The 24,039-nt window shown below is 45.5% G+C and overlaps 1 protein-coding gene across 1 annotated transcript; it reads left to right on the plus strand.

Annotated features, from left to right (window-relative positions):
• Window positions 1–7,950: 7,950 nt before the first annotated feature.
• On the plus strand, window positions 7,951–22,294 carry PNLIPRP1 (pancreatic lipase related protein 1; the record flags this gene model as incomplete). The annotated part of the gene is made up of 12 exons (XM_080694872.1): window positions 7,951–7,999; window positions 8,521–8,675; window positions 9,146–9,271; window positions 10,863–10,997; window positions 12,190–12,298; window positions 13,644–13,763; window positions 13,864–13,983; window positions 14,835–14,953; window positions 16,014–16,143; window positions 18,068–18,176; window positions 18,738–18,905; window positions 22,213–22,294. The coding sequence occupies 12 exons, from the start codon at window positions 7,951–7,953 to the stop codon at window positions 22,292–22,294; spliced, it is 1,422 nt and encodes a 473-aa protein (XP_080550998.1).
• Between the last annotated feature and the right edge of the window lie 1,745 nt (window positions 22,295–24,039).

Consider the following 24,039-nt stretch of genomic DNA (forward strand, 5'->3'; position numbering starts at 1 on the left):
CAGAGCTCAGTAGAGCCTGATCCTAGGAGTGGAGGAGCTCAAGACACCAAGAGAGAGCTCTCCTTCATTTCACTCCCCTGGCCTTTATGATGTTATCCTCAGGTCACATGATGGGCTCAGGGCGGGACTTCACAATATAAGTTCATGATGTCATAAATGTCTTATGTATGTGTGTGTGTGTGTGTGTTTGAAGAGAAAGAGCCAAATGATGATAGGGAATATCTGTACATAAAATAAAATCAAAGCTTTAAAAGTCCTACTTACTAGTAGAATTAAATATGTAATCTTTCTTTTGTTTTTTTTTCTCATAAAAATGTAAATACAAAGTAAGAATACCACCCAAAACCATCCAGGATGTAACTAATTCAGTGACTGATGTGTGGCACATACTCTCTTAGGGGATATGTATTAAAACTTTTAAAGCTTTAATCAATATTAAAGTTATTAAAACTTTTAAAGGCCTCAAATGAACACATCTTTGACTCTGCAATTCTGCTTTAGGGTTTATTCCTATGCCCTGGATTGAGGAGACTATGGGCATCCATAAGGGAGATAACATTCAGTTATCAAAGTCTGGGAAATTATATTTCCTAATGTAGAAGATATTCATGGTATACAACTAAGGGCTATGGGAAAGTATGTCACCATCACTTTGAAATATCCTATGATGTGAGACTATAATGCACAAACAAATGTATGAAACTAAAAGAAAAACTGTAGAAAAAGAAACTAAGTGTACTTGTGTATATACAAGTGTAAGTAAAACAAATCTGGGTAGATAACACTAAAGTATCCCTGGCAACAATCTCTTGGTGTGAGAATTATTGAAGACTAATTTTCTAGATTTGATTATCTAGATTTTTCTAGTTTCATAAAGTCAACATGCACTATTTTGGGTGATAAGGGATAAGAATAACAAAGCCTTTTTTTTTTTTTTTGGTACTGCAGTTTGAACCCTATGTCATTCTACCTGTGCTGTAGACAACCCAGCCCTATTTTATTTTTTATTTGGAAGCAGGGTCTTGGTAATTTTCAGGGTCTTCTAAGCTCCTATGTCTGGCCTCAAATTTGTAATCTTCCTGTCTCAGCCTCCATGTTTTACAAGTATACACCACCATGCTTAAGAAAACAATGCTATTTCTAAGGAGAAAAGTCCTCACTTGGCTCCACCTTTTTGACTGTGGGAAAGTATGTTACCATCACATTGATGTATGTGAGGTGGCGACAGCACAGTCCTGTGAGAAGAAACTGATGGATGACACCTGGCCCATCTCCCTTGGGAGGATTTTTGGGCTCTAGGGATACTGACTGCCCTTTGGAGGCCGAGCCTCCAAGGATGGAGGGAACTCCCATCTACCTTGGTCCCTTGAGGCCTGGATGCCGCTGAAGCCCCATTTCCATGGTTCCCCTTGTACCATGGCCCAGATTGCCTGCCCCTTGCTAACTGTCCTCTCTGTCCTTCATTCCCTCTTGAGCCTAACCCTTTGTGTCCTTGAGGCAAGGATGAGGGAGGTGACCAGATGGCACAGGGTGCAGAGCTGGGTCCTCCTGTGTTGATGATGATGGTGATGAGATGGTTCTTTGCTGGAAACACTGGATCCTGACAGTCTCATATTTTCTCAACATGTGTAAGTGGCCAGTGGACAGCGTGGGCATCGTGTACAGGGTCACCCAGGACACAGAGGGCAGACCCGCGGGGTCCTTCAAGGTCTTGGGGAGCTGGAGTGGGACTCTGAGGAGGTCAGATGGTGGAGGCTCATGGTAGGGGTCCTGGTGGTAGAGCCTCCACCGAGTGCAGGTGGCTGGGACTGGAGCAGGGGCAGGTGCAGGGTAAGCAGGGTGTTCCCACTCAGGAGCAGGAAGAAGCATGGAAGGCCAGGGTACAAGGAGGGCAGTAGAGGCGGGCTGGCAAGGGTGAACACCTAGAAAGTTGCCCATTCAGAGCTTAGTAGAGCCTAATCCCAGAAGTAGAGGAGCTCGATACACCAAGAGATCTCTCCTTCATCCCACTCCTTGCAGATCAAGTCAGCAGAGTGGACCTGGTCTTGTGATATCATCCTCAGAACACATGATGCGCACAGGGTGAGACAAGCATACAAGTTCACAGTGTCATAAAAGTTCTCTGTGTGTTTGTGTGTGTAGATAAAGAGCCAGGTGATAGAGAAGACTTGTACAAAAATAAAATCAAAGTTTTAAAAGTCCTACTTACTAGTGAATTTAAGATGTGATGCTTTTTTTCTTTGTTTCTTTTTTTTTTTTTAATTTGGAAACAGGGTCTCTTAAATCAGCGTGGCTGGCTTCGAACCTGTGCGATCCTCCTGTCTCCACCTCCCAAGCACGGGGATTACAAGTGTGTGCCACCACACCCGGCTTCTTTGTTTCTTTTTTGCTCATAAAAATGTAAATACAAAATAAGAATACCATCCCAAACCAGCCAGGATGCAACTAATTCTCTCGCCTTGAAGATTGATTCAGTGGTGTGAGTGGTGTGTTTAAATCTCCCAATATTAATGCACTGGGTCTATTTGAGACCTGATTTCCTATAAAGTTTGTTTTTAAAATGCAAGTGCACCCATATTTGGGGCATAAACATTTACTATCATTATATATTCCTGCTGGATTGTTCCTTTTATTAATGAAAAGTTTCCTGCTTTGTCTTTCAGCTTAAACTCTGTTTCATTAGTTATTAGCATTTCTACCACTGCTCCTTTTCAATCCCCATTGGCATGATATATCTTTTTCCATTCTTTCACTTTTAGCCTATGACTATCTTTGACTGTAAGGTCAGTTTCTTGCAAGCAGCATATATTTGGATTATGTTTTTAACCCACACTGGCAGTATATATCTTTTAATTAGTGAGTTAAGTCCTTTGACATTCAGTATTATAATTGAGATATAATTTTTGTTTCCTGTCATTTTCTGTTCTACATTCTGTTTGATGTAGTGTTCATTTTGCTTAATTGCCCCATTGAGTTAATTCATTGATTCTCTGGTTCTGAAATTTGTTTCTTTTTTCTTCTTTATAATTTGTTTCTTTACATATATTCTCTAGTGCTGGCTTAGTATTCATGAATTTTTTAAGATTCTGCTTATCTTAAAACATTTTTATTTCTCCATAAATTTTAATAACCCTAGTGAATATAGCAGCATTGGTTTGAAGTTGTTTTCTTCCAGCATCTGGATTATATCATTCCAGTATCTCCTGACATTCATTAAAGTTTGGAGTGATTTTTATTGTTTTACCACTGAATATCACCTATTCTTTAGTTCTCACTGCTTTTAAGATTTTTTCCTTAGCCTCTATGCTAGTCATTTTGATTATTTCATGGCAATGAGGAGGCTCTTCTTTGATTTTGTCTTAATCGTGGTCTTATATCTCCTGTACATGGATGTACAAGTCCTTTTCCATGCTTGGATAATTCTCTGAAATTATTTTTATGAATACTCTTGGTCTTCTGCCTTTATCTTTTCTTCAATGCCTTTTATTCATAAGTTAGAATATTTCATATTCTCCCATAATTGTCCCATAAATGTTTAGATTCTATTTTTGTAATGTCTTCTGTATATTGTTGACTGTGCTTTTGGTTTTGAATAAACTTTCTTCTAACAGTGATATTTTGTTTTCCATTTCATTTAATCCTCTGGAATTTCTTTCTATTGCTGTCTTCATTTTATTTATTGGCTCTTTCATTTAACCAGGCCTCTTTCTGATTCTTTCTTAAGGTTTCAACCTCCTCTTTCATTTCCTGTACACTTACTGTGAGGCCTTTCATCATATTGAAGATCAGGATTCAGAATTCTCCTTGCATTTCTTGTAGATCAGTACTGGTGATTTCGCTTGTTGAGTTGTGGGAATTCATTGTTTTCTCACTGTTTCTTATTCTCATATTTTCAGAGTTTATGTCTCTGTTGTCTTGGAATCTTTCTCTTTGTGAGTTGTTGATAGGTGCTGTTCCAGATCACTGTTGGAAGAGATGGTTCCAGCTGCCACTCACACTTTGATATTAACCCTGAAGACTGCATCTACTATCACCCCACTGTTGTTCTACTTGCAGATCATCAATACTAGTTTTGCTCTGGGGTTCCTTCTGCCTGCTGCTTTGGTAGTGTTGATGGGTTTCAGGTGTTAAGGTCAGGTGTGCCATCAGTAGCTACCTTTATAAAGAGTCAGCTCAGCGGTGTGGGCAGAATAGTTTGTGACCTATGTGGTTTTTAAACCTTGATGTGCAGGCTGTTGAGTGTTTCTTTTTATCGATTGTGGTTCATTTATCTTTAGTGTCTGGCTGTCCTTTCCTCTGTATCACCTCTCCAGAGACCTGTGAGCCTGGGTTTCTGGAGGGCACAGTGTGCTGCTGCAGGTACAGGATTCTGGTGAGCACATAGGCTTTTGGATCTTTTTTTTCCTCTGTCCCTGAATCATGGCACTGGTTGCTTAAGATGTTGTAGTTCTGTTTCCCTACATAATTATTTTATTTATTCTTCACAATCCTTTGAAATTAGCAGTACAATCCATACGAGTCAAATTATGTAACCAGCCTAAATGTTCATCAACAGATGAAGAGAACACAAAATTATGAGATATACACACAGTACAATTCTGCCCGGCAATAAAGAAGAACAAAATTATGTCATTTGCAGGAAAATGGGTAGATATGGAGAACACTGTGTTAAGTGAGATTAGCCAGTCACAGAAAGTGAAAGGCCAAATGCTTTTTTCTCATGTGTGGAAGCTAGAGATAAACTGGGGTACAAAAGGAACTCCAGACAAAGGACGAAAACCCTTAGTGGAGTGATGGAGGGGCCTAAGTAATGGGGGAGGGAGATTTGATGAAGGAAACAGTTCAATAGACACGATGTATATACACAAGAGTGTCGATGCCAATGTCAATCTCGTGCACAAGAAGGGAGGGTGTGCTGAGAGCCAGAGAGCAGCTCAGCAGGTGCTGTGCAAATTATGTCTCTATCACTCTGAAATTTATCATGATGTATGATTACAATGCACAAATTTAAAAAAAAGAAGCGATACATGTTTGAGGGGATTGATATCCCAGTTACCATGATCTGATCATTACACAGTATATACAAGTGTTAAAATATCACATTGTATTCCATAAATACATACAATTATTGTCATTTAAATTTTTCTTAGTACAAGGGATTAAACCCAGGGGCATTCTATCTCTAAGCTACACTCCCAGCCATTTATAATTTTTTTTGAAACAGGGTCTCGATAAGTTGCTGAGTGTCTTGTCAAGATGTTGAGGCTGGCCTCAAGGTGGCAATCCTCCTGCCTCAGCCTCTCAAGTTCTAGAATTACAGGTGTACATCACCACACACAGTTTGTCACTTAAAGGCTTTAAATATGTATTTTGAAAAAGTATCTCCTCAGCTGGCATGGTGGTGCACCCTTGTAATCCCAGCATTTGGGAGGTTGAGACAGGAGGATCATGGTTCACAGACAGCCTCAGCTACTTAGTGAGACCCTTTGCAACTCAGTGAGAAACTGTTTCAAAATAAAGAATAAAAAATAGGGCTGGGGATATAGCTCAGAGGTAGAAATCCCCTGGGTACCATCCCTACTACCACACACACACACACACACACACACACACACACACACACACACAGTATCTCCTCATGTTTCCCATTCCTGAGATTTACTCTAAGGATAAAAGAAAATGCCCATGAACTCTTCTTGTGTACATCCTCCCTTTAGATAATCTAGAACCATCAGGTTCTAGTAGCTGGAAGTACAACCATGCCCAGAACAGGGGAAGTCTCTGTCCTCTTGGCACTGTGCTCTAAATAGGAAAAACACTACTGAAAATTACTCTGCAGGTAATTAATCGAGTTCAGTGTAACAGTGTGGAGTGATCTGAAAGCAGCAGCAATGTTCTGGGAGTGGGGACTGGGGCCAGCAGGGGCTACCGTGCAAAGGCCTTAGCAGTGGTCAGTAAGGACCTTGCTGAAGAGGTGGGATTTAAGTGAATTTTTGAATGGTGAGAAGCTGCCAGCCCAGGGAAGTTCTAGGGTATGGAGTTTCCAGCCATGGGAATAGTAAGCGAAGACATCCTGTGGTGGGAAGGGACTTGGTCCATTTCTTAGAGGCGGGTTGGCCATGTGTAGATTGCAAAGTAGGGTAGGAAGCAGTAGAGCAGTGATCCGAGGAAATGAGCCATCAGACATCTCCTACCCGCCAGCCTACCTCGTTAGCCACCAGTAGATCATCCTAAGTCTCTTCCTGTGTCAAGCATTGCAGTATCAAAGAAAAATATAAATGCTTCGACCTCACCCTCATCTGTGCAAAAGGCTCCAGCAGCTTCTCAGACCATGTGAGCTGTCAATGCTTGAACACCTCATCACTAGACAGGTCAGCCAGATGGCTCGGGGCCGCCAAGTTCAGGGGAAATCTGTCTTCCACTGTGAGTTATTCTATGTAACTGTCTCCCTTAGTCTATGTGCTGGATGCTCAACAAATCCTGCTGATCACTTGCTTACCAACAAGTTGTTGAATAGTCAACAGGGCCTGACTTCGTTCTTTGAAGCCAGATCCAAATCCCACCTCTTCACCCGTGGGTGATGTGACTTTATAGGCAATGTGCTTTTCCCTTGTTGCCTCAGTTACCACATCTGTAAAGGGGGCCAATAATAGCACCTACCCCAGCATGGTTGCTGTCAGACCCAAATGAGGTAATGCACACAAAACACTTGGAACTTTGACGGTCCTTGGGAAGGCTCCGTGACTGCCACCTGCAATTCTTCATTACTCCAAGGGAGCCCTTTCCATTTTCTTACTGGGAGGGCCCCAAGGCCTGTCCCCAGTGTGTGGGTTATTCAGGAGTATAAAATTTGGTGCTGAGGCATATTTATCTTGGGTGTGAGGAGGGCACTGAGGGTGTTTGTCCTCTGAAGGCTTATCGGCCTCATGTGTGAACCGGCCAGGCGGCTCACAGATAGCAGATCTGTGAGTGAACCCTGCTGAGTCTTTCTTGCAGGTGTTCAGCCTCTGAAGATCTGGGAAAACCAAGCAGATGTGACATGGGTTGGCTATGTGTTCTTTTCGGGGCTCCTGAACCCCAACTATTCAAATTATAGTGAGATAGTATGATGATTGCTATTGTTTTAAGCCATGACCTTTCAGATCAGTTCATTGATTGCTATTGTTTTAAGCCATGACCTTTCAGATCAGTTCATTGCATTACAAAGCGACAGATAACTGCAGCAGCTAGTGATGAGGGCTGGGGCCGAGGCTTTATGAGGGCTGCAAGTCTGTCTCCAAAGCTCATGTGCCCAGGTGTTGCTGGTATGCCAGAGGGGAGGAAGAAGGGAAGGGCGCAGAGAGGAAAAGAGACAGAGAAGAGGTTCCTTACTAGGCACTTCCATTGCATTCAGCTATGTGGGCGTTCCCATGTGGTCTAAGTAAGAATGACAACCCGCCATCATTAGAGTCTGCTGCTCTGTCCTTACTGAGACTCGTAAACTACCTGGTGATGAAGTAGAAAGTGGAAAAGCAGGGTGCCCTTGGCGGGCAAGGCAGTGGGAGCCCAGTGGAGAGGCAAGTACTGACCCCCCCCCCCACCTCCGCCTCCTGTCGGCAAGTATTCTTTTATCTTTCCAGACTCCTGGGAAGGCTTGCCCACCCTTATAATCTTGCTTTGTGTATTTGTACAGATTAAGCTAGTAGGTGCACACAGCAGGTGTCAGCATCGCTTGCTGCTTTCTTGAAGCAGTGTCCAAGTGATAAGGCTGGAGTATAAAAGCAGGTCCTGGGGGACCCAGGGCAAAGGAGCACCTGGATCCTCAGACAGGGTAAGCCACCTGTGCCTGCCTTCCGCCCCTCCTACAGCTGGGAGGCAGAGGCCAGGCCGACTGCTTCCTGGAGCTCTGGAGTCCTGGCTCTTGGATCTGAGAACCTCCAGTGAGGCTGAGTGTGTCTGAATTTGTTGTAGATGCTGATCTTCTGGACACTCGCGCTTTTCCTGCTGGGAGCAGCCCACGGTAAAGACTGGGCCACACCTGGCCGATGGGAAGGGCGCCAGCCCAAGCTCTCAGCTCCAAAACACCGGCCAACGAAGCTCCAGCTATGGCTGGGCTTCCAGCAGCTCCAGGGAGAGGTGGGGAGGGGGGCTGACACAGACTGCATAGACGACCTGGGCACTTTGAGGGAGACCCGTTTCAGAGCATCCTTTTTCTTCACACCCAAGGTACTCGTGGCCAGAATTTTCTAGAGAAATCATTAAACAGGTGCCGGGGTTAATATATTGATTTATCAATGTGCGTTATCACTCTGGCCAAATAATACATCAAAAGAGCTGGGGAGGGACCGGGACTTTTAACGTTTCATGGCAGTCCTAAGCAAAGGCTCCACCGGCACCCATGTGGAAATCACTGGGGCTGGGCTAGTTAGTAAGCATCAGAGAGTTACAGGGGACACAGCCGTTATCTGTCCCTGAGCAGGAGAGGGACCAGGCCTGGGCAGCAGGGAGCTCACCCTTGAGCAGATCCATCTTTTTCTTTAGGAAGAGAAATTTGCTATGGTGACCTTGGGTGCTTTTATGACACCGAGCCCTGGGCTGGAACTGCAATCAGGCCCCTGAAAATCCTTCCCTGGAGCCCCGAGAAGATCAACACCCGCTTCCTGCTGTACACCAACGAAAACCCAGACAACTTTCAGGTGAGGCCTCCGTCCTTTTACCACTGCCCCAGCTGGATGAGGGGCCAGGCCACCTTCAGCCCGTGAGGTTTCTGAGCCTTTTCCTCACCCTGCCCTGACTCCCCTGTCCCTCTAATTGCTTGCAAGAATCACACAGCATAGGTCCCCTGTAAGTGATGGCTTGACTGAGTGAATGGTTCACAGTTACCAGAACCTCTAGCTGGTTCTGCGGTTCTGGGCTGGGCACAGGGTCCAACAAGACCCATCAGGAAGGAAAGCCTTCTAGCTACCACCCAGGCCCCACGGCAACAAAGAAAACTCACTTGGGGAGATGGGGCAGGTGCAGGGACATTGGGGTGGGCTTTGTGGAAGAGGTGGCTTTGTCCTATGCTGTGAACGGCTGAGGCTTTGGGACCGGCGGAGATGGGAAGGGATGGATGGGCTTTCAGGGCTGGGTGGCAAAGCCATGCAGCACCCTGCATTTGTCACAGATTCTCCAGCTCTCCGATCCATCGACAATTGAGGCATCGAATTTTCGAACAGACAGAAAGACCCGGTTCATCATTCACGGCTTCATAGACAAGGGAGACGAGAGCTGGGTGGGAGACATGTGCAAGGTAAGCGGACTCTGACCCTTCGGCTGCTCTGCCAGCCACAGTGATGCTGATAACAGGGAGTCTCTGTATATGCGGTCCCTCCGTGCAATCAAAATGCCACCCTTCACAAAGAAATGCCCCTTTCTGTGCTTCCAGACTACTTCTGAAACGGAAACATCACTTGCTGTGTGAACAAATACTCCCATATTATCATTTCTAGTTAAATTGAGACCCGGTGTTTTCTGTTGTCATTCTCAGTGAGGATACTTTGTATTTCTGCAGACAAGGTATTCTGTTCTTGTCCTTCAACTCTTTCCCACTTCTGCAAGAGTCAGAGATACACTGATCATATTTTTGAGATACGAAGACCAAAGCCTGACCCTCAGCAACTTAGCAAGACTATGCTTCAAAATAAATAAATAAATAAATAAATAAAATGCCCCTGGGCATGTGACTTGGAGGCAGAATGCTTCTGGTTTCAGTCCCCAGTTTAAAAAGAAAGAAAGAAAGAAAAAGGTATATGTGAAAAGGTTCTAAGTGGATTTTAAATGGATAGCACCATCCTGGTCATATGTAATGCCTGGAAGAACTAAGGATATAGCTTCTCCTTTAATATCCAGGAAGGAGTTTTTTCTTCCAGAAGTTTTCAATCTCTTTAAGTCAGTGTGATTATATTTTTTTGTTCTGTTTTGTTTTTGTTTTAGTGGTACTGAGATTCTTTGAAGCCCTTCTTGCCTCCGTGCTACACTCCCAGACCTATTTTATACTTTTGGAACAGGGTCTCTTAAGCCAGTGCGGCTGGCTTCCAACCTGCGCAATCCTCCTGTCTCTGCCTCCCAAGTTCGGGAATTACAAGCGTGCGCCACCACGCCCGGCCAGTGTGACTATATTTTTAAAGCATTTGCAATATGTGTTTTCCCCTTAAAATCTGGATCGTCCTGAGTATAAATGTAGTGAAGCTTCCTTCTGCCTTAAAGTTTAGAAAATGCCCCGCAGGCCTATAGGAGTACTCAGGGTCAAATCCACAAGGTCACTTAGACAGTAGCTGATAGAGATTGCACTTTAGGTTTTCCTTTTCAAAACAAGACTCTTAGCCGGGTGTGGTGGTTCATGCTTATAAGCCCAGCATTTGGGAGGCTTGAGGCAGGAGAATCTCTGTTCATGGCCAACCTCAGCTACTTAGTGAGGCCCTTTGCAATTCAGTGAGACCCTGTTTCAAAATAAAGAACAAAAAAATAGGTACTGGGTTCCATCCCCAGTAACACACACCACACACACACACACACACACACACACACACACACACACACACAAATAGGACTCTTCAAATGATGGGATTGTTCCCCCAACTGCCATCTGTTTAACCTAACCCAATTTGGTTGAAGAAACCAGAGGATGGCCAGCTTTTAATCTGCAAGCTAGAAAGGGAACCCTTGGGCCTTTTTGAAGCATCTACCATGAAGGATAACTCCAGCTGGACAACAGAGCATCCCTGACAGTCTAGTTCATCATGGGTCCCCAGCTAGAGGCAGAGAAAGTAGCCATTCTGAAGCCTTGGTGTGAAGGTGTTTCCTGGGCCCCCATGATAACCCCAGCATCTCTCCTATACCAGAACATGTTCATGGTGGAGGAGGTGAACTGCATCTGTGTGGACTGGAAGAAGGGCTCACAAACCACCTACACTCAGGCTGCCAACAACGTGCAGGTGGTAGGCGCACAGGTGGCCCAGATGCTCAACATCCTCTCGGTGAGTGGGCTGGTGCGGGGAGCAGGGCTGATGTTGGGCAGAGGTGCACCTGGGAGTTTCAGATAAAAGGAGAAATGCAAAGAGGTGGTATCACGCTTCAGATCTTACTTCTGGAACTCTGAACGCTGCCTTCATCACACTCCAGGAAAAGACAGAAATAACAGCTAACACTTAGTAGGCAGGAATTTTAATAGCATCTTCAAATTACAGACAAGAAAACCGAGGCTCAGAAAGATTGACTAGTTTTCCCAAATAATTATATAGGAGGTGAGTAAAAGAGTTGTCTTGGGGTACAAACCACCTAGCTCCAGTGGCAATCTGTCTCACTGGTGAGCTCCCTTGGAGGCTAACATGGCATCCCTGGGAAAACCAAATGGAACCAAAGGACCGGATGTGCTATCGTCACGTACCAACTTCATCACCCTGTGACTGTGGGTCCTAGTGATGAGGGGAAGTTTCTCCTGCCATAATCATTTCAGTTGTCTCTTCCTACCCTGGTCTTTCTTGTTAGCTAAAATTTTAAGCCTTTTATTCTTTAAATTAATGTAGTAATTTTTCATGGCTATTTTCTATACCTGATAGAGATTCCAGCCATTTCTTTCTTATAGCCAATGAGTCTACAAAGAAACAGTTGGTTCTAACTACTGTAAAAATCAAAATTCATGGTGTTTATACAAGAGGCTTAGAGACCAGTGACTGAGGTGTATTTAGATGAACATCTCTGAGATCAAAATGTATAAATGATCACTTTATTTCCTTTGTTTATTGACACTAATATTTTTGGAGCATGATTTCAGGAGCATTCAAAGGGAGTAATGAAGGTAGATGAGGTCCTAGGCCCTCAAGGAGCTTCCGGGGAAGAAGTGCAATAGAGTGTGGTGTATTAAAGGGTTCTGATGGGGAGAGTACAGGTGTCTTGGGAGTGTATGGGGACAGCAAATCCAGAGTGGTGTGGGTGAAGAGGACATATTTGAGAACCTGAAAACTCAATGAAGGGTTTGGCTGGAGAAGATTCCAGAAAAATTGCTGTTGAGTAGAGAAAGCTCCAAGGCTCTCATAATGAGTTGAATATCAATCCAGAGGGCAAGTGGATGTGTGGAAGGTTTCTGGCAGAAGAGCAACACCATCGGGTTGGCTTGTAAGGAAAACCAGAGCATAGAAAAGTCCTGAAAGTACAATCTCTTCCCTCCAGACAAACTACAACTACTCACCTTCCCAAGTCCACCTCATCGGCCATAGCCTGGGAGCCCATGTGGCTGGAGAGGCTGGGAAAAGGACCCCAGGCTTGGGCAGGATTACTGGTAAGGCCCTGGGTCAAGGCCCAATGATCTTCCCCTGCAACTTAGCCTAGAGCTGCCCTGGAGGAGGCTGTTTCCTTAGGCTGCAGCAGGGCTGAGTGCAGTCTTCACAGGGCGTTTTAGGAAATCCTCTAGAGGCTCAGGCACCACTGCTATGGCAAGGAAGGCTCTGTTCTCCTCGGCTTCTTCCACCTGCATCCCAGTCACTCCTCTCTAGAGCCACGTTTGCTAGGGACGGGGGTCACTCAGAAGCACTGGGCACCCAGTAAAATGCAGAGTAAGGCAAGTAGGAACATGAGCAAATAAAACTAAAAGGGGACCGCGCTGTTTGTCCTTTTTCCCTTTTTTCTTTGAAGTCCAGGAGAGAAGAACCTGAAAATTGTGCTTTCTGCTTTCTCTGCTAGTGAGAGTAACTGCCACCATTACTGCCAAAGCAGCCTTTGCACCCCAGCAAAACCTTTGAATTATAACACACTATAGCTATATAATAATATTGATGCTATTATAATTATGATGGTAAACATAGATTAAGTAGCAGGTCATTCCAAATACTGCACAAAGGGCTTTGTACTTTCTCATTTAATTCTCAGGACTGAAGAAAGAGGCTCTGAGAAACAAGTAACTTGCCCAAGGTCATACAACTGCTCAGATATCCTGATGTTTGACTCAAACAACTATCTACCTTTAATAGAAATCTCTCTGCATGATGAGTAGATGACTACATTTATATTCATACATTTCCAGTTACTCTGACCAAACCTTCAAAGAAGCTATTAAGAAATACAGGACCCCTGCCAAGAAGAAAATATGATTAAAAGGAAATAATAATTAATATTTGACTTAAAACACTCATGACTATGTACCAGGAACTCTGCTAAATGCATCACTTTAACCCATTTCATCTGTAACAACTCTATATCATCACTTTCATTTATAGAATGGGAAAACTGAGGAACAAGAAGGCTACGTGTTTTGCTTAAGGTCATGCAACGTACCAAAAATATAGCTGAGTACAGGTTTAGAGCCAGATGACCTAGTTCAAGAATCTATATGCTTAACTATAAGAGAAAGAAAAATGAGAATGCTGATGAAGAAAGATATATGCATAAATGAAAGAATCTGATGTGGAAAGAAATTCTCATTCAAACGAAATCTAAATTCTCTTGCTCATCTGTCCTCCTAGATCCATGCCTCTTATAATGAGCAACATTGAGACTTAATGTCCCCAAACTCAGCACTCAGAGTCATGGCTTTGAGTTGGGTAATGCAAAGCCTGGCAATGCACACCTCTGTCCTTCTGGCACCAACGGTCAGGCCTGTTACCCTACACTGCTGACCACCTTTGTAGGACTGGATCCCGTAGAAGCAAGTTTCGAAGGCACTCCCGAAGAGGTTCGACTCGATCCTTCTGATGCCAGCTTTGTTGATGTGATCCACACAGATGCTGCACCCTTGATCCCCTTCTTAGGTGAGTCCCACAGTCCCCCAGCTGCAGTCATGTGTGGTGGGCTTACTAACCACTAGAGCCCCATGTTACAAAACGCTCATTGCTATACCAAACATTTCAGGGTTTGGAACAAACCAAATGATGGGTCACCTTGACTTCTTCCCCAATGGAGGAGAGAACATGCCAGGATGCAAGAAGAATGCCCTATCACAGATTGTGGACCTAGATGGCATCTGGTCAGGTAAAGCCACCCTGGGGCCAGGCAGGGGCATGGTCAGGGGGTACACCCTTTCCCTGGGGTGGGAATTGCTCACCATTGCAAATCGTAGCAGTGAAAACACACCTTCCTTTAAAAATATACAATTCTCCTTTCTGGACCCTATTTCTAAAAAATATAGCTATATATTTGTTATATCTGAACCTTACTGATTTTCTGTTTTCTTAACACATTGTTGTAGATATCCTAGAGTCTATGAGCAGCAAAGAATCACAAAACCGTTGCTTAAAGCTGTAGCTCTACCTAAGAATCGACTGGTAGCTACCTAACACAGAAAGGAAATGTCATAAGAGCAACCACCCTGACTCTGCCTAAGTGAATTTCCTGCCAGCTCTCCCTTGGGAGTCAGTGATATGGTTCAAACTGGTGCTGGCTTTGTAATATCTAGGTGATACCATACCTGGCTGTGACTTTGGGTACTTCTGACCTCATCCTGGGTCACAGAAAGGCGTGAAGGTTAGAGGGATGGGCTCAAGCACTAGATGGGCTTGGGTTTCATTACAGTTCTCCCACTTCTGAGCTGAAATCTATCTGTAATTGATGGCTATTTCTGTAAAGAGGGATAATGTGGTGCTCCCTCCTAGAAAATGCGAGACTCACATGGACAGTGCATCTAAAGGGATCAGAAAACTGCCCGGCACATCCACAGTCCCTCTATATGCCCACTGTCATTATGTGACTGGCTTTTGAATTTAACACAGATTTCTGAGAATATGGTCTCACTTTGAAATCATCCCACTTGGCAAGAGCTGCAGGGAAGCCATCATAGCCCACACCTCAACTGTCTGTTGAGACTTCCTCCCTTGTCTCCCCAGGAACCCGTGACTTTGTGGCTTGCAATCACCTAAGAAGCTACAAGTATTACTCGGACAGCATCCTCAGTCCTGATGGGTTTGCTGCGTACCCCTGCACTTCCTACAAGGACTTCGAGTCTGTAAGCTCTTGTCCCACCATGAGCAAAGGGCACCATCAACTGTGGGTTTGTGGTTCTGCTGAGTTTGGGGTTTGCCATACCTTCTTACTGCAGGCTTTGCATTGCCCCACCATTTTCATGATTCTTTTGGGAAAAAAGGAAAAAAGAAATAAATTTGAGAAAGGAGATGGCAAAACTTCTAGAGCAGTGAAATTGTGTGGGAGAGGAAGTCTGGGAAGTCAGAGAGAAGAGAAAATCCAAGCCAGGTGAGGCAACACTCACCTTTAATCCCAGTACTTGGGAGACTGAGACAGAAAGATCACAGGTTCAAAGCCAGCCTCAGCAATTTAGTGAGACTCTCGGCAACTTAGCCTGACCCTGCTTCAGAACAAAAAATAAAAGGACTGGGGATGTATGTAGCTTGGAGGTAGAATGCCCCTGGGTTCAATCCCCAGTACAAGAATATGGAAGAGTCGGGGTAGTGGTGAGAAAGAAATCTATATCTACAAGATCTACAGAGGCTTCCAGCAGGAAGCCACTTTGGAATCTGGCTTGCAAGGTGACAGAGATTAGAAGGGAGAGAAGATGGGTTTCTGGAAAGGGCAGAGAATGTATCAAAGAATATGTGAGAGAAATATCTGTCTACCAGGGAGATGGAAAATGGGTATGGAGTCCTCTGTGCCAGACTGGCAGTGGTACACCGGAGCCTGCTTTCTGGCTTTCCAGAGCCAGTGTGAGCATCCCTTTCCCAACTCCACATCCAACAACATCATGCTGACAGCCTGAAATTGATGAAAATCAGAGTACTCACGCCACAGACAGCAGTAAACCCAACAACTGGGGTGTTTTGTCCCAGAGATCCTCTGCTAATCACTTAACAGCCCCCTAACAAAAGTACAATTGACTTACTCTGAACTCAAGGCACTGGTATGTCTTAAAGCTCCACAGATCATTTTAATGTGTTCCTCTGTTTCAACCCCCTTCCTGTTATGGATGAGGATGGTGGGGCTGTAGGGAACTGAGCATCAGCGGTCCCATGGAGATCAGCCCTAAGAAGACAGATTCTGTTTCCTCTCACTAGAACAAGTGCTTTCCCTGTCCAGACGAAGGGTGCCCGCAAATGGGTCACTATGCTGATAAATTTGCTGGCAGAACAAGTTCGGAGCAGCAGAAATTCTTCTTGAACACAGGAAATGCCAAGAGTTTTGCACGTAAGTTGCCCTTTGACCACTTGTCCAGTTTCTCTTACGTGACAGGGGTTCACCTCTAACCTGAAATATCTGTGGACATATTTTAGTCATCTTAGAAAAGGGTAGACCTGCCCAAACTAAGCAAGTTAAGACTCAGCTGAGGATTTTGAAAGAGCCTACATTTCTTCCATTCCATATCTATGGCATGAGATGAGAAGGAGAATAAAATAATGAATAGGACGGGGGGTGCAGTTGGCATGGCTTTGCGCACGATTCGCTGTTCTTTTTTTTTAAAGATTGTGTCAAACACACCTGTTTATTCAGTCAACAAACTCATTTGGTACCAGCTCTTTGCCAAGCTGGGCCTTCAAGGAATTCAACTCTACTCTCCCTGACTTCCTTCTCGGTCTGTGCACTTCACAAGCTCAGGGGCTTCCTCTATGGTAGAGTAGGGGTGGGAGCCAGCGGAAGGGGTGATTTATTTCAAAACATGCTGAGTGGACTAGAACATGGAATTGAATCGAGGTCTGTGGGGTAGAGATTGAGCAAGTTGGCACCACTTTGTGATAAGCAGCTGGATGACAGTTCCATGAGACAAAAAAACAGAGGCTGTGTACTTCTACAAATATATAAGAGTAACGTATGTCTTAGTTTTTAAAGTCAGGTGTATTGAGGTATAATTTATATATAGCAAAATACATCCTTTCTAGTATATGGTTCTATAAGTTTTGACAGATGAACAGATGGGTAGCTCCTTCTACTATCAACATTCAGAACAGTTCCATCACTATGAATATGTTATTTTTTGTAAAAAGATATAGGTTAATCAATCCTCCCACCAATGTAGTGATACATGAAATGCCCATATTTTAACAACAACAAAGTAAACATTCAAAAACCATGCGTTTCATTCCTCAACCAACATTTATTTATGGGCCACAGCTAAGAGCTTCAAGACACTGGGGACACAGGGATGAGTAAGACACTCCACTCGTGAAATTTATAATCAGCAGAGAAGATGGAAACTACACAAACACAAGTGTGTTGGGCTTGGCAGTTTGCTGCTGTGGCATTAAGGGACAGGATAGGGGACCTCGTCCTGACTGGAGGGAGGGACAGGGACAAAATCTCTGAGGACATGAAAAATGAGAAGAAGCTAGGCAAAGAGGTATGCACGTGTGTGTGTGTACATAAGTGTGTATGTACACATATATGTGTACATGTGTGGGTGTGTGGAGGAATGTGTACATGCATGACTTTGTGTATGTGTGTTTATATATGTGTGTGTATTGAGTGTGGGTATGCTTGTTTCTGTGTGTTTGCATTTATGTGTATGTGCATACATGGCAATATGTATGTGGTTTACGCGCGTGTGTGTGTGTTTGTGTGTGTGTGTGTGTAGGTGTGTGCATGTACACACAGGCACTGGGAGAGCACTCGAGATATAAACCTGGATGACAACGGCCCTGTCACTGCTCAGGGCTGCAGCTTCCTGGGGCCTTGGGGATGCAGTGCTGAGACACAGACCCCGGCCTGAGGTGCCATCAGTCTGCACTCCTGAGCCACCTTCCGACACATGGCTTGGAGCACTCATTGCTCCTCTCACCTTAGCCCACAGCAGGGCCACTGCAGGGCAGAGCTGTCCTGCAGGACTTTCCGCAGTGATGGGCATGGTCTTCTCTGTAATGCAGCTAGTGTCACTGAATAACTAAATTTTTAATTTCCCTTCCTTTGAATTTAAATGTTAAGCAGCCCTCTATGGCCAGCGGTCCCTTTGCTGGGCAGTGCAGGGCTAGAGGGGGCCCTGCTAGATTAACACTTTCCTAGAAGGCCTAGTTTGAGGTGTGGACTAATGGCCCCTATGTAAGAGATGGTGGCAGAAACCTGGGACTTGTGTCATCTATTTTGTGTATGTATGAACCAAACTCTTGTGTGCTCTATGCAGGCTGGAGATATGGGGTTTCTGTGACCCTGTCTGGAAAAACAGTCACTGGTCAGGTCAACATTGCTTTGTTTGGAAATAATGGAAACACTCACCAGTACAGTATCTTCAGGTAAGTCCTGATTTAACTGCTTATCTCTCTGAAGCATGACCTTCAAATCATGTGCTAAATGCTTATATCATCTCTTTAAATATCAGTGGGTTTTGAATTCATTTTTATGTGCTGACTTTAATTTCAGACTTCCGATAATAATTTTTCTTTTCCCTAACCTAAATCCACCCATTAAGTTCTCTCAATAGATCAGATTTTTTAAAATATATATTATCCTAGAGATCCTGTTCTCTGATTACCACAATAACATATGTGTTAAATTAAGTGGATAACTTGTTATTGTACAAATAAATGTTCCAGAAAAATGATATGAAGGAGTTTTATCACTTTCTATAGAAAACTTTTGAGGAGAAATTAGCCTCAGTTTAAAAAGAGAATCCTAGAATAATAATTTGAGACTGCCAGCATAAAGCAAGGTTTTCCATCTCCCCATCCTTTCCTTGAGGATTAATTTGGGAGAAGGCTGTTTATTCATGTAAGGTAGAACAGAACGGCCCTGTCTACTATGCTCATTAGAATGCAGTTCGATGAACAAGAACATTTCTACTTCTCCGTTTCCAGGGGGATTATGAAGACGGGATCTACCTACTCCAACGAGTTTGATGCTGAGCTTGATGTTGGAACAATCGAGAAAGTCAAGTTTCTTTGGAACAACCACGTGGTAAACCCCACTTTCCCCAGAGTGGGTGCAGCCAAGATCACCGTGCAAAAAGGAGAGGGAAAGACAGTGTAAGTATTTTGGCTGGCTTGTGTCTCAGGGCATCTGCAGAGATTCGTGTCTGTAAGAAAAATTCACCCCCAGAAAGTCAGCTATGGTCAGGCTAGAAAATCTGCCCAACTATGACACTTTCTCCCCAGGCAGATAGGCAGTTGGCAAAGTGCAGGAGGTATCTCTTTGAGGTACATTTGACAGGTGTGTTCAGCACTGTCTGTGGAGATGTGGAAACCATGCCCAGGGACACAGAGTGAGAGAGAGAGAGAGAGAGAGAGAGAGAGAGAGAGAGAGAGAGAGAGAGAGAGAGAGAGAAAAGAAGAAGAAGAAGAAGAAGAAGAAGGAGGAGGAGGAGGAGGAGGAGGAGGAGGAGGAGGAGGAGGAGGAGAGGAGGAGAGGGAGGAGAGGGAGGAGAGGGAGGAGGAGAGAGAGGAGAGGGAGGAGAGGGAGGAGAGGGAGGAGAGAGAGGAGAGAGAGGAGAGAGAGGAGAGAGAGGAGAGAGAGGAGAGAGAGGAGAGAGAGGAGAGAGAGAGGGGGGAGGAGGGAGGGAGGGAGAGAGAAGTGAGGAATCCATTTGTGAAGGTTATAGGTTTTAAGCATGGGCTGGAGAGCAGCCACAGTTGTGAAGAGACGAGGATGAGTGGCATTTCAAGGCAGATAAAGGAAAGAAGGGAATCAGGTTTAGGAAAAGAGAAGATCAGAAATAGGAGAGAGGAGCACTGAGCTGGCAGTATGCGTGAGGTCACATCTGACCTGTGTGCTCCCTGGCTTTGTTCTGAGTAGGCACCGAGCCTGGAGTAGAAAACTGAGGCCACCAGAGGCGAGGGTGGTAGTAATCACAGGTGGGCAGAGACAGCTCGACCCCAACTCCGGCCAGCAGAACTTTCCTGGTGTGGCTTTGAAGAGAGGGGATTGGGATTCTCAGGTACCGGGATCCAACAGAACCATGGAACTCAGAACCTGGGCAGGGTCCCCCCTTCATATGGGAAGGAGGGCTGATAGGGAGGCATGGGGTGACCCTCTGAGGTCCGCCCTATCCTGAGGAGACTAAAGGACAGTAAGGCTGGCCCAACCAGTGGTCAGAAGAACTGGGAGTCCTGGAGGAGGCCAGGCCCAGCAATAGAGGCCTGTGCAGCAGCAGGCACAGCCAGAGCCGCCCCTCCCGGCCCGCTGCAGGACAGGGCCTCTCAAGTCAACTCCCAGGCACTATCCCTAGCCTGTCGGGGAGTTTCCCACGACCTAGATTCTGGGACTGTGTGGCTAAAAGCAGGTCAGAAGAAGGTGATATCTTTGGAATCTTAAAAATAATAGGTGTTCCCAAGAAAGTTCTTGCAGGTAAGAAATACGAAACCAATGCAGCCAGGCAAAGATACCTTTCAGGTTTCTAAGGAAAGGCCCAACCCTTCAGAACTTTCTAGAAATGGAGCAGTTGTAGTTGAAGCCACCTCTGAGGCCCTAGGCTGAGGCCACCAGTGGCTGAGCGCCACCTCCCTCCCCTGTGACACCACAGAGAATTTTTAGAGGAGCTGGAAGTTGAGTGTCCAATTGTTAAAATATAGGAAAGTCAAAGCAAGCTTCAGATCTCATTAATTGGCTGGAGGAATAAAAAAGAAGCAATCAGTCAAATCGCTCAGATATTTGGTATTATTAAAGCAGTCAGTTGCCAGCTATGGTGGCATATGTCTATAATCTCAGTGCTTGGGAGGCTGAGACAGGAAGATTGCAAGTTCAAAATCAGCCTCAGCAACTTAAGACCCTGTTTCAAATTTTCAAAAAATTAAGGGTTGGGGTTTGTAGCTCAGAGATTGAATACTTCTGGGTTTAATCCCCAGTACAAAAAAAAAAAAAAAAGGCCAGTGACACTTTTTAAAAATAACACTAATAATTGCAAAGCTAAGGAAAATCAAGATTATAATTCATCCTCTTGGGTCCCCCTCAGATGTTGTAATCACCCTACTGGGGATTCTGGTGCTACCCAGGAACCTGGGGTCTAGAATTCCCTCTAGAGACAGGAGACCAAAAGGAAACATAGCTCTCCCCATCCATCCCCCCTGCCATTAACTACCCACTGTACATGTGCCTTTATAAATGGCTATAGTAAGTACCATCCTAGGCCTGGAGAGTACTAGAGGATGCAAAGACAGAGGCTACTGTCAGGAGCTTACAACTTTACTGAGAAAAAAAATCAGACTGGAGGTACACACAGAAGGTCACAGGACCGAGTAAAGAACTCACCGTGAGGGATGTCAAAAGACAGATGCCCAGGAGGAGAGGGTGTGGGCGAAGGACTCACAGGCTGCAGAGGTGTTTGGCGAAGAGGAAGGGTAGGAGCAGAAGCAGCAGGCATGGGCGCATGTGGGACAGGAAGAGGCCAGGCCACTGAGCCAGGGCTCAAGGTGCAGGGGTTGCCAAGTTAGAGCTTTTAGGAAAACAAATTCCAGAGAGAAGGTGGTAGGGAGGCTGATGGGAAGTGAGACACTTTAGACACAAAGGTGGTGAGGCTGGAGAGCGGCCCTCAGCCCTGGGCTCCTGAAGAAGCACAGTAATGACCACTTATGTCTGCATGGTTTTGTGTTCATTAAAAACCTTCTTTTGCTCATTGTCATGAATGTTGTGTTGTCATGGGGTTCTCATTAACCAGGAGAAGGAGCGAATAAAGACACAATCAGTGACAAGCTCTGTATCCCCAAGAGAAGATGGAAGGGGCATGGGGAACCCAGGGGAAAGTCAAGACTGGGACCCCAGATCTGGAAGACTAGGTCAAGGGAGGTTTAATATTGACCTTGCCATCAAAACTGTGGACTTGGTTCTTCCTCTTATTAGCTGAGAGCCCCCTGTGCCTCAGTTTCCCCTTTGGTGAAGCAGGACTAATGACAGGCCATCCTCAGATGGGTGGTGAGGGTGGAATTCACCCAAAAAAAAATCATTCAGCATCCTAGCCTGCAGCTACTAAGAGCTACTGAGCCACTGAGAGCTCAGGATATGGCAGCTGCCCTCCAGTTCAGTTAGGTCCCAAGAATGAAAGAATCATGAGTGTCCCCATATTAACCAGTCCACTGTGCTCACAGAGGTCTGCCATGTACCGACAAGGGTGAAGAAAGGGAGGCCCCTGCCCTGGGGGTCAGAGGCAAGTCACACCCAGGTCCCAGAGACCCAGGCCACTCCAGAGCAACAGCAGACCCTGACCAGGGTCCCAGCCTGGAAGCCAAATCCTCACCCTTTCCTGCCTTCTGAATCAGGAATCAGCATGAGCCTTTGCTCAAAACCTCAGGCCCTCATCCAATGACGCCCAGACACCTAACAGGCATTCATTTTTCTCCCCAGGTACAACTTCTGTAGCAAAGACACTGTGAGAGAAGATGTTCTGCTGACTCTCAAGCCCTGTGAAACTCCAGACGCAATATGAGCTCTTGTTAACACCAATAAAATTCACTGCTGCATCTATCCGCACATTTGTCCGTCTCAAATGTCAGCTGCTGCCACCTGTAGGGACATCTGGGAAATGCACATTTAGAAATGCCAGGTGCATACCTGGGTCTTTTGCCATTGCTTTTTATCACAGGCCACTTTTTCCCAGCTTCCTTGGTCCTGTGCTGTCGTCTCTTTCCCTGAAGGGTGAGAGTGATGAGGGGCCTTGGCAGAGCCATAGTCCTGGCCCCTTGTCTTACAGCAAGAAGCTAAGACTCAGAGCTTGGAGTTTAGTTGGCTATACAGACTCCCAGGGTATGGTACTGCCCCAGCAGGACTGAAGGTGGCGCTCTGATTTCACTCTCAGAGCCGTCCCCAAAAGGCCTTGGGCTGACCTGGCCTCTTGGCAAGTGAAAGCTTTGGCGGGACACCGAGGTTGGCCCGGTTCTTGGTGCATCTAGAGGCTGCGGTGGGCACATGTACACAGACCCCAGGCTTCCAGCTGCACCAGGCACTGAGGCTGCCCCAGGGCCCTCTCTCCATCTTCCAGGTAGAGGCTGATCGAGGACAAGCCAGGACCTTGATGAAGGGTCAGGCGGTGGGTTCTGAGGAGTGCTCAGTATACAGCACACAGTGCATAGCTGGGGCAGAATTTCTGTCCTCTAATTGGCTGGGACTACTGGGAACCCTCAGCCAATCAGGCATTGCTAAGGGCCCTACCCATACTGAACTTGAGCAGGTGACCCAGCCTGGGCTAAGATAGTCTGAGCAGGTCACTATATCCTGAGAGGGGGTACCCTCTTGGCCCCCAGGTCTCACAGTGACAATGACCCAGCTTCTGTTTCTTTTTTCTTTCGGTACTAAAGATTGAACCCAGGAACATTCTACCTCCAAGTTCCTCCACTCCTTTTCAGTTTGAAACAGACTCTTGCTAAGTTGCTGAGGCTGGCCTTGAACCTGTAATCCTCCTGTCTCAGTCTCCCAAGTACTGGGGTTACAGGCATATACCACTATGATTGGCTCCCGGTTTCTATTTTAAAAGGCATTACCAGTTCAAGCTATTGCGCAGCTATACACTTGAATGAAGCAGGCTCTGGCCAGTCTCTGGACAGCAGTACTGTGGTCAAGACGAAAGGAGCAGCAGCAGTAGAGGGCTTCACAGTGTAACCAAAGACAAACCAAAACAAGCCCTCGAGCTTCATGTGCTTTGAGTCACTTGCTTTTCAAAATCCCTAATTTTAGGTCGAGGCTAAAGTATCACAAGTTTGAGGCCAGTCTGGGCAACTTAGCAGAGATACTTTCTCAAAATAAAAAATGAAAAGGGCTGGGAATGTAGCTCAGTGGGAGAGCACCCCTGGGCTCAAGCCCCAGTACCATTTTTAAAACCACTAATTGTAGAGGTCACACAGCTAAGAAATGTTATTCATCTCCCACTGGCTTTGCTACAGATGACACCTCTGGTGTGGGGGGTGATGGGCGTGACAGGACGTAACAACCGCTCTTTTAAGGCACCAACTCTTCCTGTGAGCCTAGGAATGTCCAGTGGGTGGCTGAAGCAGAGTACAGAGGCCGGGGTCTCCGCCTCCACACTGTACCTGTCTCCTTTGCTGCCTTAACCATTGGGTCAGGCTGTTTCTGCTCATGGATGTAGATGTTTCAGCAATTTGAAGTGTTTGCCTGGAACTGGAAGTAAAAGTTTAGTTGATCTGAAACTTCCCTAATTCATCTCCTTTCCCTTCAAAG

The sequence above is a fragment of the Muscardinus avellanarius genome (genome assembly GCF_963383645.1).
Source record: "Muscardinus avellanarius genome assembly, chromosome: 4".
Lineage (NCBI taxonomy): Eukaryota > Metazoa > Chordata > Mammalia > Rodentia > Gliridae > Muscardinus > Muscardinus avellanarius.